This window comes from Phyllostomus discolor, chromosome 1 (genome assembly GCF_004126475.2).
Source record: "Phyllostomus discolor isolate MPI-MPIP mPhyDis1 chromosome 1, mPhyDis1.pri.v3, whole genome shotgun sequence".
Taxonomy (NCBI): Eukaryota; Metazoa; Chordata; class Mammalia; order Chiroptera; family Phyllostomidae; genus Phyllostomus; species Phyllostomus discolor.
The window spans coordinates 100,380,091-100,404,599 of record NC_040903.2 but is presented as its reverse complement, the minus strand read 5'-3'; the positions used below and the strand labels follow the sequence as shown (position 1 = coordinate 100,404,599).

The following is a 24,509-nucleotide window of genomic DNA, read 5'->3' as shown; positions in this document are numbered from 1 at the left end:
AACAACACTAGAAGCAAATATCCACAAAGGTATATTATAGTTTTTACTGCAGTGTAATTTTTCTCTCTAAAATTATCCCCATTTTGCCTAAAGATAGCCAAATTAAAATTAATTTATTCACAAAATTAGTCTAGTTTCATTAAATTTGGCCTGATTATTTGTGTTAGCCCACTAAGAATGGTAGTTGTTAGCCCTGACCAGAGTGGCTTAGTTGATTGGTCATCATCCCACAAAGCGAAAGGTCATAGGTTCTATCTTCAGTCAGGGCACATGCTTGGGTTGCAGGTTCCATGCACATATGTGAAGGCACATATGAAAAGCAGCTGGTCAATGTTTCTCTCCCTCTTGTTCTCTCTCTCTTCCCCTCTCTATAAAAATAAATAAAATCTTTAAACAAAAAGGAGGGGATAGAAATTACATATATACCCTTAAATCTGCTTTGCTGGAATTTTTCATGAGGAATCTTCAGATTGATCTTAAAAAGGCCTCTCAAAGGCAGAAAGCCTAGGCAAGGACTTGCCATCAGACATTGCCTGTAGTACCTATAGGTTTGGGTGAGTTCCTCTCTTCATAAGGTCTCCAAAGTATCCTGAGATTTCTACACCTGCTGAGAAGTGACATTCTTTACTGATATGGCAAGGCTGCTGGGAACCAGTTAAGCAAGCCACCAGGCCAATATTTCCAAGTACTTTTATTGGCTTCTATAAGTCAGTCTTAATTCTTTGAAGCTGTCTTGTCATATTTATGTCTCAATATGGCATTCCAGTCAAAGACTTGTTAATAAAGCCAGTTTCCAGTTGCATTCTGTTATAAGGAGAAGATGTTTTATTGAACTTGTGCAAATAACCATATTTTCATGAAAATAAAAATACTTAAGACTTTCCAAATTTTGGAGGGATCAGGTAGAAAGGAAAAGATAAGTGTTTCAATATTGCTTACAAGGTACAGTTTACCAAATTGTTATGTCATAGGTAGTTTAAGAGAAACAAATTTCCTTAAATCTGGAAAACAAAAGATCAAAATATATTAGTAATTTCAAACAAAAAAAAGTCATAGAAATTGTAACCATTTTCATCAATTCACTCAGTCCTGTGCAATTAAACTTATTCTGCTTGACACCAAATTTTCCATTAGTTCTCTGCACCTTGCCTGATACTCAAGGGTGATAGGGTTAATCATAATTTCAAGAAGTTTACAGCCATTGTTTACCCACCTTAATTTCTCTGACACAGGAGACTATTTGCTATGCTGATGCCATTCAAAGGCATCAGCATAGCAAAGGTCTGACAATGAGGGGTCATTTTTGCATAAGCAGAATGGATTTCTTTATTTTACTTTATTTGGGAAAGGCCTAGACATTCCACGAATATTTAACTAGCAAAGCTTCATTATTTAATTTAACTAGCAAAACTTTAGAGGTTAAGTTACCAAAATTTAGGAAACCATTTTTAACAATATCATTATTGCTAAATAGTTCACCTAAAAGGAAAACTTTTATCTTACTTAAATTTATTTATTTGTTTATTCCTAACAATTAAGTTTAGATTACTTTTGAAAATGTTATTATACCAAATTACTTTTCTTGCTGACAACAGACATAACATAAACTTACTTGACTAATAAACCCAGATAGAATAAAAATATTATTTAATGCTGATTATTCTAAAGATATGCCTATTTAACCAAACCAAACTCAAACCAGCTTTAATATAAAATATTTTCCCAGATCACATGATTCTAAAAAGGTTTGGGTTAGATTCTGTTACATTTTTTGAGAATTCTCATATAAGCCATTATTGTTTAAGCCAGTTTAAAAGAGCTTCTTTATAAGTTAACATTACATCCAGAAGTAGAAAATACCACACAACACACATGAACATACAAATGAGTTTGAACAGTAATTCCCTAGTCTTCATTTTTAAATTACTGCCATAGGACACATAAGATGATGTAAAAGAACAATTGGGTTCAAACTCTGTTTCTGGCAGAATAAGTGAAAGTGACCATGTAGGTGGTCAAAGCTTGTTCTTACTAATATTTGTGGAGAGTCTTTAAGTTTTGTGTTTGTTTCTCACAAGGGAGTCTTGGAGCCACAAAAGCAGTTTGTGCTTTCAAAAACACCATGGTCTCCCTTTTTCTTTCTTCAGTCTTAGAAACCATGGCTGATAGAGATACCTGGGCTTTGAACTCCTTCTAAAGCTTCATTTCTGCTTTCACAAACATTTGTGAAATAAGAACAGTTGCTCTCAAAATGTGGGCTGTAACTTAGGTGATATCATAAATTGACCTACCTAGTTATGTAATCCTTAATTTGCTTCTTTCCCTCTGAGTATATAGTTTTATTTTACCTTAGGGAAAGGGCTCAAATTCAAAAAATTATCAGGCTCTTACATTAATTTCCCATTTGACCAAACTGCTGATCAGTAAGTTACTAAATCCTTTCAGATATCTTAGCAGGTTTTGCTGAGACAAGCAGTAAATATTTCTGGCAGCGTTAAACAGTCCCATGGGCTCAAGAGGGCACAGAGGCTACTCCCTTCTCGAGTCTGTCCCTCTGACAGCCAACAGGAGGAGCTGACAGCCTTGATGCTCTGGCTCCCCAGTGAGACACAGCATCTACTTCCAGTAGGCAGTCAGGTAAAGAGGCGTGATCAATGAAAGCTGACAAAACTTTTTTTTAACATAAAGGTGCTTGTAAATTCCAGTTTTAATAATCTTACCAACTCTTATATTTTCATATTCTTTTAATGTAAATCTAGCCCAAGTCAAGGCTTCACCAGTGAGTTTTGGTGCCACAGTTCACGAATTCCTATATTAAGAAGTCTTGGAAATTTCTCTTTTCCATCTCCTGGCCACTCTTGAGTAAAAAGGCTCTGGGTCCACAGCAAGGGGTCAGCCACAGAACCCCACGCTGGCCCTGTTATCAGTCTTTACCTCGATTTGACCAGCCTCACTGTTGCCCCGAGGGATTGCTGGTCAGATTTCTCATTGTAATCATTTCCTTACAGTCTTTCAGATTTCTCCACACCGGGTAAATAGAGCAGTCCTGTTTGGAGTCCTTTATTTGGGTAACCAACAAGGGGTCATTCTGGGCCATTTATCCTTTGGTAGTGCTGTACTAAAACCTTCATTTTAACCTCAGCAATATCGTTTTATCCCAACTTCTTTTCTTTCTAATCGGTACACTCTTTGTAATAGCCATTGTTAGTTTGGATCATAATATCCCCGAGGGCTGGCAGCGCTGTGGCAGGACCCTGGCCGTAGTTTAGCCCACATTTCTTTGTGGCCATATTTTGGGGCTTCCAGCCTTACCATTACCAAGGCTAACTGTTAGAACATAAAATTTTGGTTGTCTTTAAGGAAAATTTTGCCCTTTTCTTCTTTCATTTTCTTTAAATGCAGGACAATTATACTTCCAATATCCTGATTTTTTTTAAAAAAAAGCTATCTGAAAATATCTGAAGGCCAATGGGAAGGAGTCTGAGTTGACTTGAATATTCTACTTTTTTATATAATAGAATTCCATTTTATTGAGGGAATCATAATGGTTAGTTGTAGCAATATGAGAGCTCTCTAAGGTCATTATTTCTTTCTTTTCAATTTAGAAATTTTTCTAGTTAAAAGGATCTATCATCTGGCCTTGACAGCGGGGGTCTATAGCAACTCAAACCGATACTGTGGACCTAAAAGCCTTTTCCAAAGGACAGTGGGAAAAGATGCAAGTCTCACAAGAAAGTTTATTACCCAAGTTAGCCTAAGAAATATGAAGGGTGTTGGGGAGGGGGAGAGGCACTGTCTTTAAACACCTGTTCCAAAACACAGGCAATCACGTGCCTTCCCCCTTTGAGTAGAGTAAGGTGTCAGGATTCCCTAAGCTCGTATCCACAGCCTCTCTGGCTGCTCACCAGATGCATGTGCATCATTCATCTGGCAGAGGTAACAGATCATGTCTGCAAGGAACAGGACAAGCACAGAAAACTCTTGGTAGCTTGTCTTGACCAAACAGAGAGCAAGGTGCCTCTTGGCAAGTGCACCCCCTGGATGTTGGGAGCCAGAGAGAAAATACCCTCACTGGTCATAAGGCCAAGTTCTCAGGACAAATAAAACAAAATGAGAGAAACCAGACAGAGAAAAACAAAACCATGAGCACTCACCAATTAACCAGGAATTGCTTCTCCAAAAAACTAGTTTCACAAATATTCTCTTCTGCCAGTCTAAATTTAGAAGAGAGAAAGAGTTTCTCACCACTTTTGCTTCTACCAGGTCCTATAGAGGGAGGTCAGAGAGTGTGCTGACATGATAAGATCCCTTACTTTCTGCTGGGCTGTGTCAGACACCCCAGGATCTCCTCATCTGCAGCAGCCTCCTGAGGAAGCGCAGGGTTCCAGCCAGTGAGTTTATCCTGCTCACAGCACCAGCTATGAGGGAAGAACACACTTCCTCTACCCTCAGTTCTGGCTGGCTTAATACATACACATGAGATAGATTAGAAAGAAAAAGTAACCAAATTTAATATGTACATATGTATGGGAGCCCCACATCCATGAGAGAATCAGAGACCCACATGGGTCAGAGGTATAGAGATAGAAAGGCAGCATGGGTGTAGAAGACATTTCTGAGCTACGGATGAGATAAGGTGCCTTGGGGGCCTCAAAGGGTCATTGCAGGGTGGTAAGAAGAGCAGGTAAGTTTGTCTTGCCCTACAGACGGGTCAAAAGCTATTATCTCTGATAATTGCTTATTGTGGACAAGGCCCCTAATTCAAGTTCTTCTAGGTATTTAAGGGAAGGACAGAGGTTTCTCCTCCACCTGTAGCTAAAGTTGCCTTTAGCTCAAAACAATCTGCGTATCACAGAAGCACATCTTGGGTAGCCTTGTTCTGAAGCCCCACAATGCAATGCTAAATACGTATGTATTATTTCATTTTTTCTAAAGACAGCTATGTGAATTGATGGCTGTTATCCATATTCTAGGGATGGTATAATAACTGAGGCATGGAGAAGGTAAGCATGTTCAAGGTCACATAGCAGTTGGGCCAAGCCATAACACATACCCTTAACCTAATCAAAAGACTTTACATATGACAAAAGGAACTTGTTTTATTTGGATAGGAAGAGGCAATTCTAGTGCATTCTTCTTTCAGTGATATGAACTGTTCAAAGTGAACAGTTAAGATTCTTCTAAGCTTCTTTGACTTCATTCTTTTGGATCACAGAGTACTGCTATGGAAATAAGCTGCAGTGGAAATCATACTTTTCTTCTAATATATGCAATGCAAGATATTCAGTTCTGAGATATTCAGGGTGGTTAGCTTCTTTCTTTGCCCTTTCAAAAGAGTAAAATTTTTGTATCATTCAGAGCATCTCTGACTTTGAAATGATCAACCTTTATCTTGATCCCCACTGGCCTGGCTGGCCATATATTTAGTAAAAACAGTTTTAGGGGGTACCCACTTACCATATTTTATTTGAAAGAATATTCACCATCATAATTTATGGAGCTGCCACACCCCCCGAAGTCTCATAAAAAATTGCACCACATTGTCTGTAAAAAGAATCTTCCAGTCAGAAAGGGTGTCCCCTTTGGGAGAGGTCATTGAAATCTCAACTTTTGGGTCCACTGGATGGAGGGGGTTGCATGATGTTGTAATTTAGAAGGTCTTAGGATATGGGTTTTTTTTAATGACCACCTTGTAAGGTTATTTATTTGAGAGAGAGGAGAAGGAGGAAGGGTGACTCAGAGAGAGAGAAAAGGGAATGATTTGTTTTCCCACTAATTTATGCACTTATTGATTGCTTCTTGTATGTGCCCTGACTGGGAATCAAACCTGCAACCTTGGTGTATTGGGATGATACTCTAACCAGCTGAGGTACCCAGCCAGGGCAAGGATAAGTTTTTTTACAAAGTAATAAAACACTTTAATTTTCAATGTTGCTACAATAATACTTTAAATTTATAGTAAATAAACATTCATTTTACTATTTTTTTATTTCCCTATGACTTTATAACCAACACTAAGGGAGCTCTTTATGTTTAATAAGAAGTTTTAAAGGTCATGGAACAGTCAGTTTTTCCTGTTGATAATCAACATCACCTTGTACAGTTTGAGCTTCCATGGTCATTTTTACAGTCCTTCACTACAGTGCAAAACAAGGTCTGCCTGTAGTTCATTAATGAAAAATCCACACCCCATTGTACTGAAATATATATTAACATGTATAAGGAGATTACCATGAGATAATACAGAAAATAAACAATTTATGACTCAGGGTTCTCAGTATTTTTAAGAACTGTTGCACATTCCTGCATATCTTGAAGCAGACAGCTATGAAACATGTAGTGATTTTTTGTTTCTATAACCTAAATGTGAACTCACATATGAGCAAAAGGCTCTCAGTTTTCCTTGATTTACTGAAAGACTCTGACTCTTTGTATGTAACTCTTGTGGCAGATACATGCATTATTTATTAAACACATACTTCTTGAGTGGCACTGTTCTGGGTTTACAGTAGTTGCTACTGTAAATTGAAGGCAAAGCAAACACAAAAGGAGAAAACACTAAACCAAGTCTTTTCTTTCCAACAGGGCTACCATAAAGCTTTGGTTAAACTAAAACTAAAAAAAAATACCGTGGACGACATTTCAGAGAGTCTGCGACAATGCGGAAGCAAGTTAAACTTTGATGAACTTCGACAAGATCTCAAAGGGTGAGAATCACACTTTCTGAGGCCGTGGAAAATTCTTTATGTAAAGATAAATTCTTGGTGACTTGGGTATTTCTGGCCCAAGTACTCACAGAAATACCTTTTTTCAGTGGTGGATATCTTTCTGAAATAATACTGTAAGAGGAGGACTGTCCCCAATTCAGCAATTTCTCCTTTCCTTCTGCATTTTGATGTCTCTGTGTTTGGGTTGGACCATGTTAGTGAACCAGCTCATCTGTAACCTCTCCATAATTTCAGGAAGGGCCATACTGATGCAGAGATCGAGGCAATATTCACAAAATATGACCGAGATGGAGACCAGGAACTGACTGAACATGAACATCAGCAGATGAGAGATGACTTGGAAAAAGAGAGGGTGGGTTTAGTTCGGCACCAACAGTGTTGCAGACACTATACTAAATAGTGGGTTGTTGAGAGTCACTCACCCTCATTCTCACCCTCTCTTTCTCTCCCTCCCTCCTTTCCCACTCTTGTTCTCTCTCATCAATTTATGTATGAGTTCCCTGCTTATTCCAACAAGGATATATATCACAATAATATATAAAAATGCAATAAGTTAGCATAAATCAAAATGAAGAATAGAGCAAAACAAAACAGAAGTAAAATATAAAACTAGACTATGAATGAAGTTAAAAATGGGCATAAAAGCACCTATGCCTTTTAAGATTGGACTACAAATTTGTCCCTAAGCTTTCTAGTAATGAACTTGAAAAGAGAAACCTGAAGAGTTACATATTTTACAATGTCTTTGAGAGTGAAGAAAAAAAGATTTCTTAGGAGATGTAAAATTAGTTACTTTTGAAATTAATATTTAACATAAAATAGCTACCTTCCACTTGAATATTTATTAAACTATTAAAAGTAAACTTACATGGGCTTTTATCATTAGAAAATGGGTAAGAACTTTAATACTAACTTTAAAAATAAATGGTTAAATAAATTTACATGGTAATTGAGGTACAGTGAATAAAGATGCATGTTATATAGAAAAGTCATTTTCCTACGAGGAGATAGTATAGAACAGTGATTTCTAAATGCTGCTCCACAGAACAGTACCATTAGGTGAAAAACTTCACGAGTCATAGTAAAATGTGAACAAGAAGACAGTAAGATTTTCACAAGACTGTATTTAGTCAAAATTCTTATTCTGAGATTATATCCTTTCTTCTTTGTAGCTATTAAGTATGTTGGCTTGTATGAAAAGGTGTACAGTTCTTCATTTACTTTTTCTTTGCCTTGGGCTTTTAATGTTCTTTCTTGTCCAAACAATACATTAGTAATTCCTTCCTGGTAATTAAAATCTGGTTTGAAAATTTGCCAATCCATGAAATTAAAAAGTGTGGGAATCACAGTCTAGGGCTAACCACAGGGAAATATGAGGTAGATGGCACACATCCATTTCTCATTGGCCCAAGTCCTCAGTGGAGCTTCTGTGGGGCCTGGGTGTTCCTGCTCAATGGCTCCATTTTCTTCAGGAGGACCTGGACTTGGATCACAGCTCTTTACCACGTCCCATGAGCAGCCGAAGTTTCCCACGAAGCCTGGATGACTCTGAGGAGGATGACGATGAAGACAGCGGTCATAGCTCCAGAAGGAGGGGAAGCATCTCCAGTGGGGTTTCCTATGAGGAGTTTCAAGTGTAAGTGTAAAGGAATTGCTATACAACTTAGCTCGTACCTATCTCCTTTGTCCTGTTATCAATACTTTTTGACATTTCTATATGTAATAGGTCCAAAAATACAATTATGTACATATTGTCTCTTTTTTTAGGTCTATAGTTGTGAATACACGAAACAGAGTTTATTCTTAATTATTTATTAATTATTGTATCTTTTGTATACAAATTTTTATTTTTACTTTTTATTGTTATTCAAGTACAGTTGTCTCCATTGTCCTCCCACCACTCCCCCACACCCCAGCCATCCCCACCTCACACCCTTGATCCTACCCCCCTTTGTCATGTGTCCTATGTACATGTTCCTTGACAACCCTTCCCCCAGTCCCCCCAATATCCTCTCCAACCTCCCCTCTGGTTACTGTCAGTTTGTTCTTAATTTCAATGTCTCTGGTTATATTTTGCTTCTTTGTTTTGTTGATTAGAGTCCACTTATAGGTGAGATCATATAGTATTTGTCTTATACTGCTGCTTTTTAAATCCGTTAAAAGAAAAAAGGAGAAATATGTATTAATAGTGTCTTCTATAGTTACATAATTACCTTTACCAATTTTTTATGTGAATTTTAATTCCAGCACTCTGGGATCACCTGCTTTCAGCTTGTAGAACTTCCTTTAGTATCACTTCTAAAGCATGGATTCTTTCAATTTTCTTTGATCTCAGAACACTTTTATCTTTATTCCTTCATGGTCTCTGTTGTTTCAGATGAGAAGGCAGCTATAATCTTACTTAGGTTCACTTGTATAGGACAAGTTATTTTTCTCTTGTTGCTTTCAGGATTTTGTCTTTATCTTTCAGTATTTTTACTACGATGTGTCTAAGTGTGGATCCTTTTGCAACTGTCCTACCTGATGTTTGTTAAGCTCTTGGATCTGTAATATTTTCATCAAATTTAGTAAGTTTTCAACCATATATCTTCAGATATTTTACTACTCCTTTCTTACTCTCCTTTCCTTCTGGGACTCCAATTATGTGTATCTTGGGGTACTTAATGATATCCCACATTTCTCTTTTTATTTTTCTTTATTATTTTTTCTCACTGTTCTTCAGATTGCAGAGTTTCTGTTGATCTATCTTCAAGTTCACAGATTCTTTCTTCTTCCAGCTCAGGTCTACTATTGAGACCCTCTAGTGAATTATTTTTCATTTCATGTGTTGTACTTTTCAACTCCAGAATTTCTATTGGTTCTTTTTAATAATCTCCACTGCTTTATTGATATTCTCTATTTGATAAGACAATGACATGGTACTGTTCTTTATTTCTTTGAGAATGATTTTCTTAACTTTTTAAGTATATTTATAATAGCTACTATGAACTCCTTGTCTACTAAACCCATCTGGGCCCTCACAAAGACAGTTTCTGTTGCCTGCTTTTTTTCCCTGTGTATGGTCACAGTTTCATGTTTCTTTCTGTCTCATAATTTTTTTATTAAAAACTAAATATATTAAATAACATTACAGCAATTCTAGATACTAATTACTGTTCCCCCAGGACATGCCTTTGCTGTTGTCAACATGTTTGTCTTTTAGTGAAGTCCATTCCCTCTGCATTGGGAAGCCTCTGAGGCTGCTTCTCAGCTGGCACAGCCATGATCATGCACATGGGCATCCCGGGAAGACAGCGGTTCGGGGAAGAGTCTCGTTGTCTTCCCCCATCTTGCCATTGGGCCTCTGCCTCTGTTGATACCAGTTGCATCTCTTGGGCTCTACTAATTTTTGGCTAAGTTGTCTATTGATTTCAATAATGCCTTGGGATATAAATTGCTCTACAGACTGATCCAATTAATTCTAGACCCCATTGTGGGGTAGTTTTTGAGGCCAGTCTAGCTCTCTTCTTAGCTGCTGTCTCCTTCTCTGGTTTTCTCTGGGAAACTAGCTGTTAAATAGTTTAACTTGTTGATCTCATGGAGCAGCCAGCCTCTCCTTGACTGCTTATCACCACCATCTGTGTTGTTTTTAAGAGCACTCTTGGGCTTGAATTTTCCCATACTTTCTCCCAAATAAACCATATTCACTTGGGGAAAGCTTTGGAGCTCTCTGTCTTATGGTCTGACCCTGGGCAAACCTCTCTGCCTCTGCTCCAGGAGAGGGCCAGGGACAGTGGCCCATCCTCTCAAAGTGACATGCTGCTTACTGAATAAGGTGATAGGCTGGATGGCAGCCTTTAGTTCTCAGCTTACCTCTTCTGGCATGGAAACTCCATCCTGTGATTGCAAGTTGAATGTGGGAAAAGAGCCTCATATTAGGCACTCTTGCCTGGATTAGAGCCTCTGACGTATTGATTTGGGATGGAAGCAATGGGATGAGAAATGCTGGCAGCCCACCTCCTCCCTGGGAGCTACTGTAGCACTCCACCAGGATCTCAGGGGAGGGAGAGCCCAGCGCCCTTTGACCCACCCACCCAGAGTGGTGCTTCTGTCCCACTGAGCTGGGGGCGGGTGAGGTGGAACAGAGATGCTTCAAATGTCACAGACTCTCACTCTTCTTACCGAAATTTAGTGGATTGTCATAAATAAATGCTGCTTTATTTGCTCTATGCCCTTAAGACAATTTTCAGAAATTAAAAAAATTAAATAATACTCAACAGTTAAAGTCATTTCACTAGGGAGAGGGCCTGCAGAGCCCTCATGCCACTGTTTCAGAAGTTGTCTCCTTATTTTTTAATGATTTATATATTTATAGATTTTATGTATTCAAAATAATGGGATCATAAGTGAATATACTGTTTTCTACATATTGTGAAATCACTCTAGTTTATTAAATAATTATTCACAATATAATTTCTGAGGTCTCCTTACATTCTGTATTTAAATAATCTCCTATTATTTAATGTAATCATTTTGATGGCCCACTATTAATAAGCTAAAAGTCACACATATGCTTAATTATTTTCTTTAGAAATCTTTCAAAAAAGGAATATCTGAATAAAAGGTAGGCGTACAATTTTGAGACTTTGGACGCAATGTCGACTTGTAGAAAATCTGTGCCCCTTAGCACTCTCATCAGCAATGTATGATAGTTTATCTCTAAAGTTTGCAACTACTTGCTTAATGTTTCAGATTATCATGTTGCTTAAGAAACAGATCTTAGCACTACCATTTGAAAAGCCAGCTGGGCTGAAAAGACACCAACACAAGGTGATTTTGCCCCTCCCAACTGTGGTTTTCTGCAGCCTAGTGAGACGAGTGGACCGAATGGAGCACTCCATTGGCAGCATCGTGTCCAAGATTGATGCTGTGATAGTGAAGCTGGAGATCATGGAGCGGGCCAAACTGAAGAGAAGGGAAGTGCTGGGAAGACTGCTGGATGGAGTGGCCGAGGTAAGTGATCATCTGCCAAAGAAACACTCTGATGTCTAAAACATTAGGGTAGTATGATTTGTAACCCTTTTAATCCCAGAGGTTCCTCTGTCTCCATAACTGCAGATCAATGAATATCAAATGATAATCTAGAGGTGTTACTTTCTTAATACTCCACACACTGATGACCCTGCCTTCACCTAAAATTAAGCAAAGAAATTACTGTAGTAACTGAGAATTGTTATTATGTTTTAAATCTCCAGACTTACCTAATTATAAACAGATTATTTGACCACCAGATTTCCTAAGGCAATTTCTAAACACAAGAATACGCATCAGCCTACCTCTTAACTTCCTGGTGTCTTTCTCCTTTGTTAGGATGAAAGACTGGGTCGTGACAGTGAAATCCACAGGGAACAGATGGAACGGCTAGTGCGTGAAGAGTTGGAACGCTGGGAATCCGATGATGCAGCTTCCCAAATAAGTCACGGTTTAGGCACCCCTGTGGGACTAAATGGTCAGCCTCGCCCCAGAAGCTCCCGCCCTTCTTCCTCTCAGTCTACAGAAGGAGTGGCAGGCACAGGTGGAAACGGGAGTGCCAGTATGCACGGGTAGGACGTGTTGGTAAATGTGTTCTAATAGGTGAGAAGGTGGCTGTCCTGAATTGCCATTGCAAGGACACTACAGTAAGTCCTCATTGATCATCATCAATAGGTTCTTGGGACTCTGCCAAAATGAAGTATAATGAAGCCAGTTTTACCATAGGCTCATTGACATAGGCAAGAATTATATTCCTAAAGCATTAATGTTAATAATAAAATGATGTTTTTCCAGGATCTGTTGTATTTACAAGTACATGCCCTGACCACCATATAATATTGGTCTTTCTGACCAATCATTAACTCTTCTGCACTTTAATTTATTTTAGATGAACTTACCCCATGACTTAAAGACATTTTTTTACTGATATAAGTAATTAGGTGTAAATATCGAGTACATAAAAAATCTCTGTAAAGTCTAAGAAGTGGTCTGCTCACTTGGTACCATGACTGAGTCTTCTCAGTTGACAGTGAAGTCGCCTTTTGAGCTAGAAGAGAACTGTTTAAAGGTGTCTGAGTTTTATTTCCAATCACAAAGTCAGTATTGTCATTTTAGCCCAGTGAATGAAGGGAAAGTAAGGGCATTCCTTCCCACTCAGGCTTGGCTTACGGGCTTAACATATAGTGTTCTGCTGTTGTTGTTGCTGTCAAAGAAAGGAGCCCATTATTTCAACTACCTTCCTGGGGTAAACTTTTCTGAAAGACAACCTGGAAAAGAACTCCAAATCGTAGAATGGGTATGTAGTCATCATGCTAGGATTTGTACGAATGGTTAAGATAAATGTTGAATTGTGTGGGATTTTTTGTTATTTTATCATATCTAATGTCTGTGGGAATAACTGTTTTACTTAATTTTTACACTATTTTTCTGTCATTTGAAATGAGTGGCATTAAACCACCAAAGATCAGTTATGGGTTAAAATGTCATCTCTACCTTTAACACAGGAAAGTTGGAATGAGCCTTATCACTAAGTTTGACTGTTTCTAATAATTAGTTTTATAAAGAAATTTACTCTGTATACTCTTTCCCATGTGGCTCAACCTATTTGCAACTGAATATAATGTTGTAACTAATCCAGAAAGAGCCATTTACTAAAGTTTTTAGTATGTACTGAAATTTTTAGTAAATGTGTTCATTTTAAACAAAAATTTAAGGCAGTTTTGAAATTCATATAAAAATACTATAAAACTAAAGTTTGAGTCTTATACTATTTTAAAAATACAGAACTCATACTCTTGGCCTCACATCTCAGACCTAGAATTGTAGTCTAGATGGAGCCTGATTTTAGGAAAAGGAGTTTTGGTATTGACAGTGAGTCCATTATCAGAAGGTGTCAGCCTGCATTCGAGTTTGCAGCAGTTTTGCTTTTTTGTTTTCTTCATTAGGTGAGCATCCACCAAATTTATGGGGAAGAAATCAATTTCTCAATAAAAAATAAAAATATTATTTTTCAAAGTGTTGAATAAGATGACCTAGTGAGAGCTCAGGGGACAAGCAGGAGAGAATGCAGTGCTGGTGAACAGCTCACTGGGAGAACAAGAGGCGAGGGGCCTGTTTTTTAATTCTGTACTTTAATTCCTATGTTGTTCATTTAATTGATGGAATATGTCAGTCAAATCTTCAGTGAAAACATAAGCAAACAAACCTTTCTATGCTAGCTGCTTCAGGACTGATACACACATTTCTTTAACAGTTATTTCCTGTGGCTTCATCTCCATCTTTATGTTATTTCAATATGCTACACGATGTACTTTATTACTAGGTACTAAAGTTTGCATTCCAGGGATAGTGAGTGTATTATTGAATATTTATGTATGTGTACTATGTTGTTACATGCAAACAAACTTCAATTTGAAGTGCATCTATTATGTGGTATCCATGTGCATTGACCATGTGCCATATATCACTTATGGTCACTAGAAAATCTTTTATGATACTTCCTGTTATACTGTTTTTCATTTACCTGTAAAATTATAAGTTACATTTTCTTTAGTCATGGAGAATTCCCTCCTTCATCCTCCCCTATCATCTTCCCCCTCATGTTAATATTATTAAGAAGATGTTACATATGCAGGTCTCACTTAACAATCAAGAATTTCATTAATGTGTAATACTGAGCACTTTACTGCCTAATAAAAAACTTGATACAAAAACAGTTGTTAAGAATTGTCTATTTAAAAGTAGAGACAGTTGGGTAATTTACCTTCTATCATGAAGCTAACACTGTAGTAAAGACTTAAATTTTGAAAAACTCTTTTTTTTGTCCCAAAGCAACATGACTGATGTATTACTTTTTCAATATATATCTCTAGTAAATTATTCTGATGGTTGTGTAGTACATCCTAGTGTGCAGCCACCACGATTTACTGTTACATTCTTATAGTTAGCTGTTAGCTGTACTATTTCCACTTCAGAGTCTTTGCACATAATTCCCTTGCTGACATTTCATGATTCCTCCGTGGCTAAATCACAGGAGTCGAGAGCCAAGTCCCAGGCATACAAGTATTCCATTTTACCCAGAACTATCAGGCTGCCCTCCAGAATGGCGGCAGCACTCTGCCATTCCGCTGCGTAAGTGAGTGTACCACTTTTATCCATTTCCTCACTAGTTTGGGTGCCATTCAGCTCCCTAATCTTTGTAATTGTAATGCTTTTAAAGTGAGATCTCATTTTCTTTTGCATTTATCTGATTCCTAATAAGTTGAAACATCCCCTCATAGATTCAACATTTGGGTTTCCCTTTTTGTCCATTTTCTTTTTTTTTCTTTTTAAAGATTTTATTTATTTATTTTAGAGAGAAGAAGGGAGGGAGAAAGAGAGGGAAGGAAACATCAATGTGTGGTTGCCTCCCATGTGCCCCTTGCTGGGGACCTGGCCCTCAATCCAGGCATGTGCCCTGACTGGGAATTGAACCAGCGACCCTTTGGTTCACGGGCTGGTGCTGAATCCACTGAGCCACACCAGCCGGGGCTGCATTTTCTATTAAACCCTTTAAAACCTTACACTTTGATCTAATGGGAAACAAGTATGTTTTTGTTCACTGCCTAGTTTCCACTGGGTCAAGCAAGGTCTTTTTGTTGATTTGCAAAATTTTATCCTATGGTTTAAGTATCAGTTGTGGACTCCATTGATAATCTCTCATCCCACTGATAACTTGATCAGTGTTTCTTAGTTTTTTTATACAGCAAAATCAATCAATCTATTCATTTTGTTTTTCTGTGTTTGAGACTGTTCTACAGACCTTTTTAGGATCACAAAGTTTTACTTACTAAACTTTCAGTCTTAACTTTCACATTTAATACATCTTAGCAATAACATTGCATAAGATCCATCGGTATTATTCTCCATGTAGTGAACCAGTTTTATCAACACTAATAAGTCTTTTCCTTACTAGTTTCTGGTGTCACTAATATATTTCAGGTTCAGTAAATATGTGTCTGTTTTTTTAAGTATATCTTATTGATTATGCTATTACAGTTGTTGCATTTTTTCCCTCTCCTTCATCCCCCTCCACCCAGTACCCCCATTCCCTCCAACATACCCTCCCCGCTTAGTTCATTTCCATGGGTCATACATATAAGTTCTTTGGCTTCTCCATTCCCTATACTATTCTTAACCTCCCCCTGTCTATTTGCTACCTACCATTTATGCTACTTATTCCCTGTGCCTTTTCACCCTCTCTCCCCCTTCTACTCCCCTGCTGATAACCCTCCATGTGATCTTCATTTCTGTGATTCTGTTCCTGTTATAGTTGTTTGTTTAGGTTGCTTTTGTTTTTCTTTTGTTAGGTTCAGTTGTTATTACCTGTGAGTTTGTCATCATTTTACTGTTCATAGTTTTGATCTTCTTTTTCTTATGTAAGTCCCTTTAACATTTCATATAATAAGGGCTTGGTGATGATGAACTCCTTTAACTTGACCTTATCTGAGAAGCACTTTATCTGCCCTTCCATTCTAAATGAAAGCTTTGCTGGATAGAGTAATCTTGGATGTAGGTCCTTGCCTTTCATGACTTGGAATACCTCTTTCCAGCCCCTTCTTGTCTGTAAGGTCTCTTTTGAGAAATCAGCTGATAATCTTATGGGAATACCTTTGCAGGTAACTCTCCTTTTCTCTTGCAGCTTTTAAAAGTCTCTCCTTATCTTTAATCTTTGGTGATTTAATTATGAGGTGTCTCAGTGTGCTCCTCTTTGGGTCCATCTTTTTGGGACTCTGGGCCACCTGGACTTGTATGTCTATTTCTTTTGCCAGACTGGGGAAGTTTTCTTTCATTACTTTTTTCAAATAAGTTTTCAATTTCTTGCTCTTCCTCTTCTCGTGACATCCCTATGATTCAGGTATTGGAAAGTTTAAAGTTGTCCCAGAGTTTCCTAAGTTTCTTCTCATTTTTTTTTTAATTCTTGTTTCTTCATTCTGTTCCAGTTGAATGTTTATTTCTTCCTTTTGTTCCACATCATTGAGTCTCAGTTTCCTTCCCTTCACTGCTGTTTCCCTGTCTATTTTGCTTTATTTCACCTTACATAGCTTTCACTTTTTCCTTTATTTTGTGTCCGTATTCAATCATTTCTGTGAGCATCTTGATTATCAGTGTTTTGAACTTTGCATCTGATAGGTTGGCTATCTCCTTGTCGCTTAGTTCTTTTTCTGGAGTTTTGATCTGTTCTTTCATTTGGGTCATATTCCTTTGTCTTGGTGTACCTGTTATCTTGCATGGGGTGGAGCCTTAGGTGTTCACCAGGGCAGGGCAACCCATGTTGCTGCATTGTGGCTCTATATGTGGGGGAGGGGTCAAAGAGGGAACAATGCCACTTGCTCAGCTCCCATCCTGCTTTCACTCACTTCTCACAAGTGAATTGCACCCTACCAGGTACTGCTGTGGTGCTGAATCACGAGTGGGTGGACTTGTATCTGTTCTAGGACCCTGTGGACCCCTCAGTCTCCTGTAAGACTGGCAGTTTCTCCCACCAGCACAACCCCCACAGGTTTTTATAGCCAGAAGCTTTGAGGCTTTATTTCCCCAGAGCTGGAACTCTGGATTGTGTAGTCTGTCTTGCTTCCCAATTGTTCCTCCCAATTTATCCCCATGCAGATGTAGGACCTCCCAGTCTGCCAGCCACTGCCTCGCTGACCTGGTCTGCCAGCTGCCACCTTGCTGCGTGTCCTCTCCATTCCAGCTTCCTGTCTCCTGCTCCTACTGGTCTGTGTGAATATTTCTACTTTAACTGCTTGGTTGTTGGACTTCCTTACAGTTTGATTTTCTGGCATTTCTGTTTTGTTTTGTTTTTTAATTGGTTGTTGTCCTTCTTTTGGTTATGGAAGAAAGAAAAGCATATCGACTTATACCTCCATCTTAGCTACAAGTTAGTATGTGTCTGTTTTTTAAACATGTTAGTTGTTACACTGATTTCTGAATGTTCCTGCATAACAATTTTTATTATTATGACTTTGTATGTCCTCGCATGTGGTACATTTTTCATATGTGCTCTCCTCTTGGCGAACCCCACCCTTTTTTTTTGTAAAATTGACTATGCTATTTTTGTGAGCCTTTAATTTTTCATATAAATGTGTTAAAATAAGTTTGATAGGTTCTTGCAGGTGAGGGGTAAAGAAAAAATTTCCAGTGGAATTTAATTGGCATTCCATTGAGTTTATTGATTAATTTGGGGAAAACTGACATTTTACATTATCAAAAAATATTCAGAACTTCCTTCATGTCTTTTAAATGTTTCTTAAAATTTCTTAAAGACCTTATATATTCTTTAATATGGTTTTATTGCTACTATGAACAGAATCTTGTCTTCCATTCTATTTTCTAGTTGATTTTTGCAGATATAGAGAAAAATTACTATTTTTTTATTCTCACCTGAGGACATTTTTTTCATTACTTTTGGAAAGAAAGGAAAGGAGAGAGAGACAGAGAAAGAAACATTGATATGAGAGGGAAAATATTGATTGGTTACCTCCCATATGAGCCCCAATCAGAGAGTGAACCCACAACATAGGTACGTACCCTGACCAGGAATCCAACAAGCAACATTTTGGTGTATGGGATGATGCTCCAACCAGCTGAGCCACGCTGACCAGGGCAGTGATTTTTTATAAATTAATTTTATATACCACACTTGTTGAACTCCTTTACTAGCTCTAGATTCTGTATTGATTCTTTGGGTTTTCTATGTAGAAGAGCAGCTCATTTTTAAATAAGGACATTATCATTTTGGAGAGTAGCAGTAATAGTAGACATGCTTGTCTTGTTTCTGGTCTTAATGGGAATATGTTTTATTTTGCGTTCCCTTAAAAGAAAAGCCAAGGACTTGAGTTGTGGTAATTTACTTCGGAGGTGATACTAGGAAGCTGGAGTAGGAAACAGAGAGCTAGGAAAGGAGGAAATGCCAGTATATAGGTGTTACTAAAGTTGCCCCTGTTGACAACCAGAGCTCAGATCTACTTGTGACAATGCTACAAAATGCCTCCCATAATCCCGTCTGAACATAAGGCTGGGGCATTTGTCCATTAGCCTCAATCCCTAGTGGTTGAGGGGTGTCCCTGGGGTGTTAACATCTGCCATTTCAGGCTTCACTTGCCCTCAGGTTGAGCAGGTTCCTTCAGCAAAAAAATGATGGGATTTCTGTTGCTGGAGGTGGATACTGTCAACATCATCTGAGCTCACATGGAAGTGTTAACCACGGCTGCAATTGAAGCCAGAGGTGCAGAGGAGATATGACACAGAGCACCAAAAGCATTTACTTCATCTACCCTTGCACCACTCAGATCCACTCATTCCACATTAAGTCCTCTTTGGACTTTTGGGGAAGGCCAGCTATGATCTCTAAAGAACAGAATAGAGGAGGGTTAGTGGAACTATCTAGTCTCATTGCCACTGCTTGTTACAAGGCCATAATTATGTCACATCTCCCCTCCTCAGCCTTCTAGAGTCCCCCCCGCCGTTGGCCAGTACTTCAGCTGTACTATGTGACTCACCTGGTATAATAATCTACACTTTCTTTGCTAAGGGCTCAAAGTCCCTTGTTCTTTTTCAGGCTGTGGTTGTTTGGATTTCCTGGTTACTGTAAACACTGGACATGGAAACCCCAAGTTACCTCTGTGAATTCTCTGTCCCTTATATACTAGTGAAGTCTAGCCTGTCCTAACAGCAATGACAATGTGATAACTGATTTCTTTGGCTGCTGTTCCACCAGTGTGAAAATCTCAAAGTGACTAAGTGGCAGACAGTTTCACTTTAGTAGAACCCTTACTATATTCCCAGGTGAAAGTGTACCCATCCCCACCCCATTCTTGAGAATTCAGGAGCTCTAACACAGCAGAGCCTAAAGCTGTGGAGACAGGAAACACAAATTTGACAAATGGATTAGTAGGAATAATTCTGAGGGGCCACCGTCACTTGGTACATGAACCTGTGCATTCTAACTTTCGGGAACAGATACTCTTGGTTTGATGCAGGGGCCTGCAAACTTTCTGAAGGATCCAATAGTAAATATTTTAGGTTTTATGAACCATAATGATCTCTGTCACAACTACTTTACCATAATAGTGCAAAAGCAGCTATAGACAATACAAATATGAATGCCTGTGACCATATTCCAATAAAGTTTTACTTATAGAAATAGGCAGTGGAGCTGTATCTTCAGGCCATAGTTTACCACTTTTGGTTTAGTGCACAGAAGACATCCTGGAAGATGGCACTCCAGTCTCTGCTGAGTGTGTCACTCATGAACTGACACTAGCATGATGCTAATAACCAGTGGGGTGTCCTGAGTGCATCCTATGAGCCAGGTATGTCTGGACACTTTACATGATTACCTTAGTTAATCTTTGGAACTCCACAGAGGAAGAGACTACTAATATCCCTATTTTATGGATAAGAAAGATACAGACCAAGCTAAGCAAGTTAATCAGGTCCACAGACCTGGTAAACGGAGGATGATGAAGTGGGTGGAGTAGGAAAATGCCTGAGTGACTAGAGATGAACAGCTCTTTCAATACTTCTTTTAAGTAAGCTCCCTAACTTCCAGTGAAGCCCACTGTCCCCATCCTGTACATTTGCAGAACTGACCCACCAGAGGTGATTTGTCAAGTTATCCTAGTAATGCTGCAGTACATCCCAAATCTTAGCAAGGAAATAATCTGTGACCTCAAGCTGGTCACAGTCTCTGAAACTCAGCTTTCCTCATTTGTAAAATAAAAAAGATAGAACAGCTTGAGGATTTCCAAATAGTATACTGCCAAGCTGTTGATTATATTTTTATATATTTTATTTTTAAATTACAGTTAACAAACAATATTATACTACTTTCAGGTGTACACACCAATAAATCTAGTACCCATCTGACACCATATATAGTTATTACAATACTATTGACTATATTCCCTACAGTATACTTTACATCCCTGTAACTATTCTGTAACTACCAATCTGTACTTCTAAATCTCTTCACCTTTCTCACCCATCCCCTCAACCCCCATTCCATCTGGCAACCATCAAAATATTCTCCATATAAATGTCTGTTTCTGTTCTGCTTGTTCATTTATTTTGTTTTTTAAAGTTTCCACATATAAGTGAACTCATCTGGCATTTGTCTTCCTCTGGTTTATTTCACTTGACACAATACCCTTTACATCCACTGATGATGTTGCAGATGGCAATATTTCATTCAATTTTATGGCTGAGTCATATTCCACTGTATATATGCACTTTTTTATCTATTCATTTATTGGTGGACACAGGTGGCTCCCATACCTGGCTATTGTAAATAATGCTGCAATAAACATAGGTATGGTTATAGCTTTTCATTTAGTGTTTGGGGTTTCTTCAGGTAAATACCCAGAAGTATAACCTGTGGGTCCTTCTTTGTCTTTTGTCACAATAACCTTTATTTTAATATCTATTTTGTCTGGTGTATTACTGCCCTAGTTTTTTGTTTGCTTGTTTCCATTTTCCTGAAATATCTTTTTCCATCCTTTTACTTTCAGTCTGAGTGTGTCTTTCTATCTGGAGTCCCTTGTAGTCAGTGTATGTAAAGGTCTTGTTTTGTTATCCATTCAGACACTGTTATGTCATTCAATTGGAGTATTTAACCATTTTGCATTTAAAATAATTGTTGATAGACCTTACTGGTGTAGCTCAGTTGGTTGGGTGTCATTCTACTAAGTGAAATGTTGCCATTTTGATTCCCCATCAGGGCACAAGCTTGGGTTGCAGGTTTGGACCCCTCTCTCTCACATGTAATGTTTCTCTCTCACATCAATGTTTCTTTCCCTTCTCTCTCCAAAAATAAATAAAATTTTTCTAAAATAAAGTAATTGTTGATAGATATGTATTTGTTGCCTTTTCATTATTCATATTTCGTCTTTCTTCTTCTTCTTTAAGAAGACCCTTTAACATTTTTTAACAGTACTGGTATGGTGATGATGAGGCCCTTTAGCCTTTTCTTGTCTGGAAAGCTCTTTGTCTGCCTTTCAGTTCTAAATGATAGCTTAGCTGGGTAGAGTAATCTTGTTTGTAGGTCCTCACTTTTCATCAATCTGAGCATTTCTTGCCAATTCTTCTGGCCTGCAATGTTTCCATTGAGAAATCAGCTGACAGTCTTATGGGAACTCCTTTGTAGGTAGCTAACTGCTTTTCTCTTGCTGCCTTTAAGAATCTCTCTTTGTTTTAACCTTTTGCGTTTTAATTATAATGTGCCTTGGTGTGGGTATGTTTGAGTTCATCTTGTTTGAGACTCTTTATGATTCCTAGGCATGTATGTCTATTTCCTTCACCAGGTTAAAGAAGTTTTCCATCATTATTTTTTCAAATAGGTTTTCAATTTCATGCTCTCTCTGTTCTCCTTCTAGTAACCCCATGATGCAAATGTTGGCACACTTAAAGCTGTCCCAAAGGCTCATTATTTGGATTATTTTTTTCTTTTTGCTGTTCTGATTGGATGTTTTCTGCCTCAGTATCTTACAAATTCCTTATTTGATCCTTTGTTTCATCTGTTCTACTAATGATTCCCTGTAATGTATTTTTCATTTCAGTTACTGTGTTCATCATCTCAGACTGGTCCTCTTTTGTGTTCTCTATCCTCATTTTTGTTTCCCATCTCTTTGTTGAAGTTCTCAGTAAGTTCCTCCACTTCTCCTAAGTTCATTGAGTATCCGTATAACCAGTGTTTTGAACTCTAAATCTGGTAGATTGCTTATCTCCATTTTGTTTAGTTCTTTTTCTGGAGTTTTGTTCTGTTCTTTCATTTGGGATATATTTCTTTGTTTCCTCATTTTGGCTGCCTCTCTGTTTGTTTCTTCCATGTATTCGATAGAGCTATTATATCTCCCAGGACTGGTAGAGTGGATGATTATGTAGTAGGCGTCCTGTAGGGTCCAGTGGCACAGCCTTCAAAGTCACCTGATCTGGGCACTTCAGGTACAACACTCTGTGTGAGCTGTGTGCACCTTCCTATTGTACTGAAGCCTTGATTGATACTGGCATATCAATGGGAGGAATTTACCGCCAGGCTGATCAACTTCAAGGACTGCAACCACCCTGGAGAATCTGCTATGCAGGGGCCCACCCTACAGAGTAGAATTTACTTATGCAGGATTCACAAACTTCTCAAGTCCACCTCTTGAGTATGTTACTTGTGTAGGTGATTGGGTGGTACTTCAGCCTGCTCTAAAGCTGTCCTCTGGGTGTACTGGCTTTGGGGCCTCATGGGAAGTGTAGGCCAAGATCAGTCATCACCTCTACCCTGCCTAGGACCATGCAGCATGAGCTACAAATCAATTTTCAGATGTCTGTTACTTGTGCTGGGCTTAGAGGTGCCCAGGAGAAATAAAGCTGCAAGCCAAGGCTGGGGTCACTTAACAAGTGGAAGGGAACACATTGAGGCCAGATGCTGCTTGCTTGAGAGATTTTAGGAAAGTCTGAAGCATGTGCCAAGACAGGCTGGTAGTAAGAAAAAGTCACTGGAAAGGGCTTGGGTGCCCCACAGATTGGGTGGGACAGCGCCCCAGGGGATCACTAAGGCTGGGCAAACAGTGTTAGCCAGGTAAATGGAGTCTCAGATATGTCACCTGCCTGTTGACTGTGTGAGAGAAGGGCTCAGAAAAGGAACAATGGATTCTGCCAGTACTTTTTCTGGAAGAAAGCTGCCCCTCCAGCTCTCCTCTTGATGCCAGACAATTACTGTTCCTCCCCATGTGTCCCTGGTGCATTTTAAGCTGCTATCCCAGCACTGGAGCTCAGAAGCAGTGAGTCCAAGTCTGTGGAGGCCCTTAAAAAGAAACAGCCTAGGACTGCAAAATCCCTTTGTCTCACTCAGCCACAATCTCAACTGATTTTTACACCTAGAAGTTATAGGAATATCTCCTTTTAGCACTGGTACCCTGGGCTGCAGGTCTGGTATGGGGCTGGGAACCCTGGTTCCCCAGGGAGACACCCACAGCCAAGAAATCCCTCCCATTTTTTTTATTTGCCACATGTACGGTGGGACCAGCCCATTTCATGTCTCTGACCCTCCTACCAGTTTCCATGTGGTTTCTTCTTTATATGCTTAGTTGTAGGACTTCTGATCAGCAAGACTTAAGGTGGTTCTGAGTATTAGTTTCCTGTAGTTTTTTTTTTTAATAAATCTTTTTTTTGTTAATATTTTATTTATTTATTTTTAGAGAGGGAGGGGAGGGAGATAGAGAGAGAGAGAGAAACATCAATGTGCGGTTGCTGGGGGTTATGGCCTGCAACCCAGGCATGTACCCTGGCTGGGAATCGAACCTGGGACACTTGGGTTCCCAGCCTGTGCTCAATCCACTGAGCTACGCCAGCCAGGGCAGTTTCCTGTAGTTTAGTTGTAATTTTGATGTAGTCGTGAAAGGTTCTGAGTACAGCATTTAGCTATGTGGCCATCTTGACTGGAAGTCCCCAAGCCCTTGATTATTGAGATGGGGACTCAGGTTTTGCTGCTTTGCAAACAAAGGAGGCCAAAATGAGAGGCCACATCCTCCCTTGGAGACATACAGTTTGGTAGAGCTTTGCCACCTGCTTTACACCCCAGATATGCTGTTCAATGGGGTTTCCAGGTGAAAGAATGATTCTACAGGAGTACTGCTGCTTCACAAATATAAGTAGATGGTACTGAGGGTTTAAATTCAAATCTAAAGACCATGAAGGGTGTCTTCAAAGATGGGAAAACAGATGAGCATGTCCACTCACTCT

The 24,509-nt window shown here is 38.8% G+C and overlaps 2 protein-coding genes across 2 annotated transcripts in view; one reads left to right on the top strand and one right to left on the bottom strand.

Annotated features, from left to right (window-relative positions):
- PKD2 (polycystin 2, transient receptor potential cation channel) overlaps positions 1–14,454 on the top strand; it is a 65,028-nt gene extending 50,574 nt beyond the window's left edge. The window contains exons 11-15 of the mRNA XM_028506068.2: positions 6,586–6,707; positions 6,963–7,080; positions 8,201–8,364; positions 11,573–11,720; positions 12,078–14,454. Coding sequence (XP_028361869.1) covers positions 6,586–6,707; positions 6,963–7,080; positions 8,201–8,364; positions 11,573–11,720; positions 12,078–12,314 — 789 coding nt within the window. The 3' untranslated portion in view covers positions 12,315–14,454. The remainder of the gene's footprint in view (positions 1–6,585; positions 6,708–6,962; positions 7,081–8,200; positions 8,365–11,572; positions 11,721–12,077) is intronic.
- Positions 11,372–24,509, bottom strand: part of LOC114492855 (broad substrate specificity ATP-binding cassette transporter ABCG2) — a 70,736-nt gene continuing 57,598 nt past the window's right edge. Inside the window, exon 16 of the mRNA XM_028507431.2 lies at positions 11,372–11,381. The gene's annotated coding sequence lies outside the window, so the exon portion shown is untranslated. The remainder of the gene's footprint in view (positions 11,382–24,509) is intronic.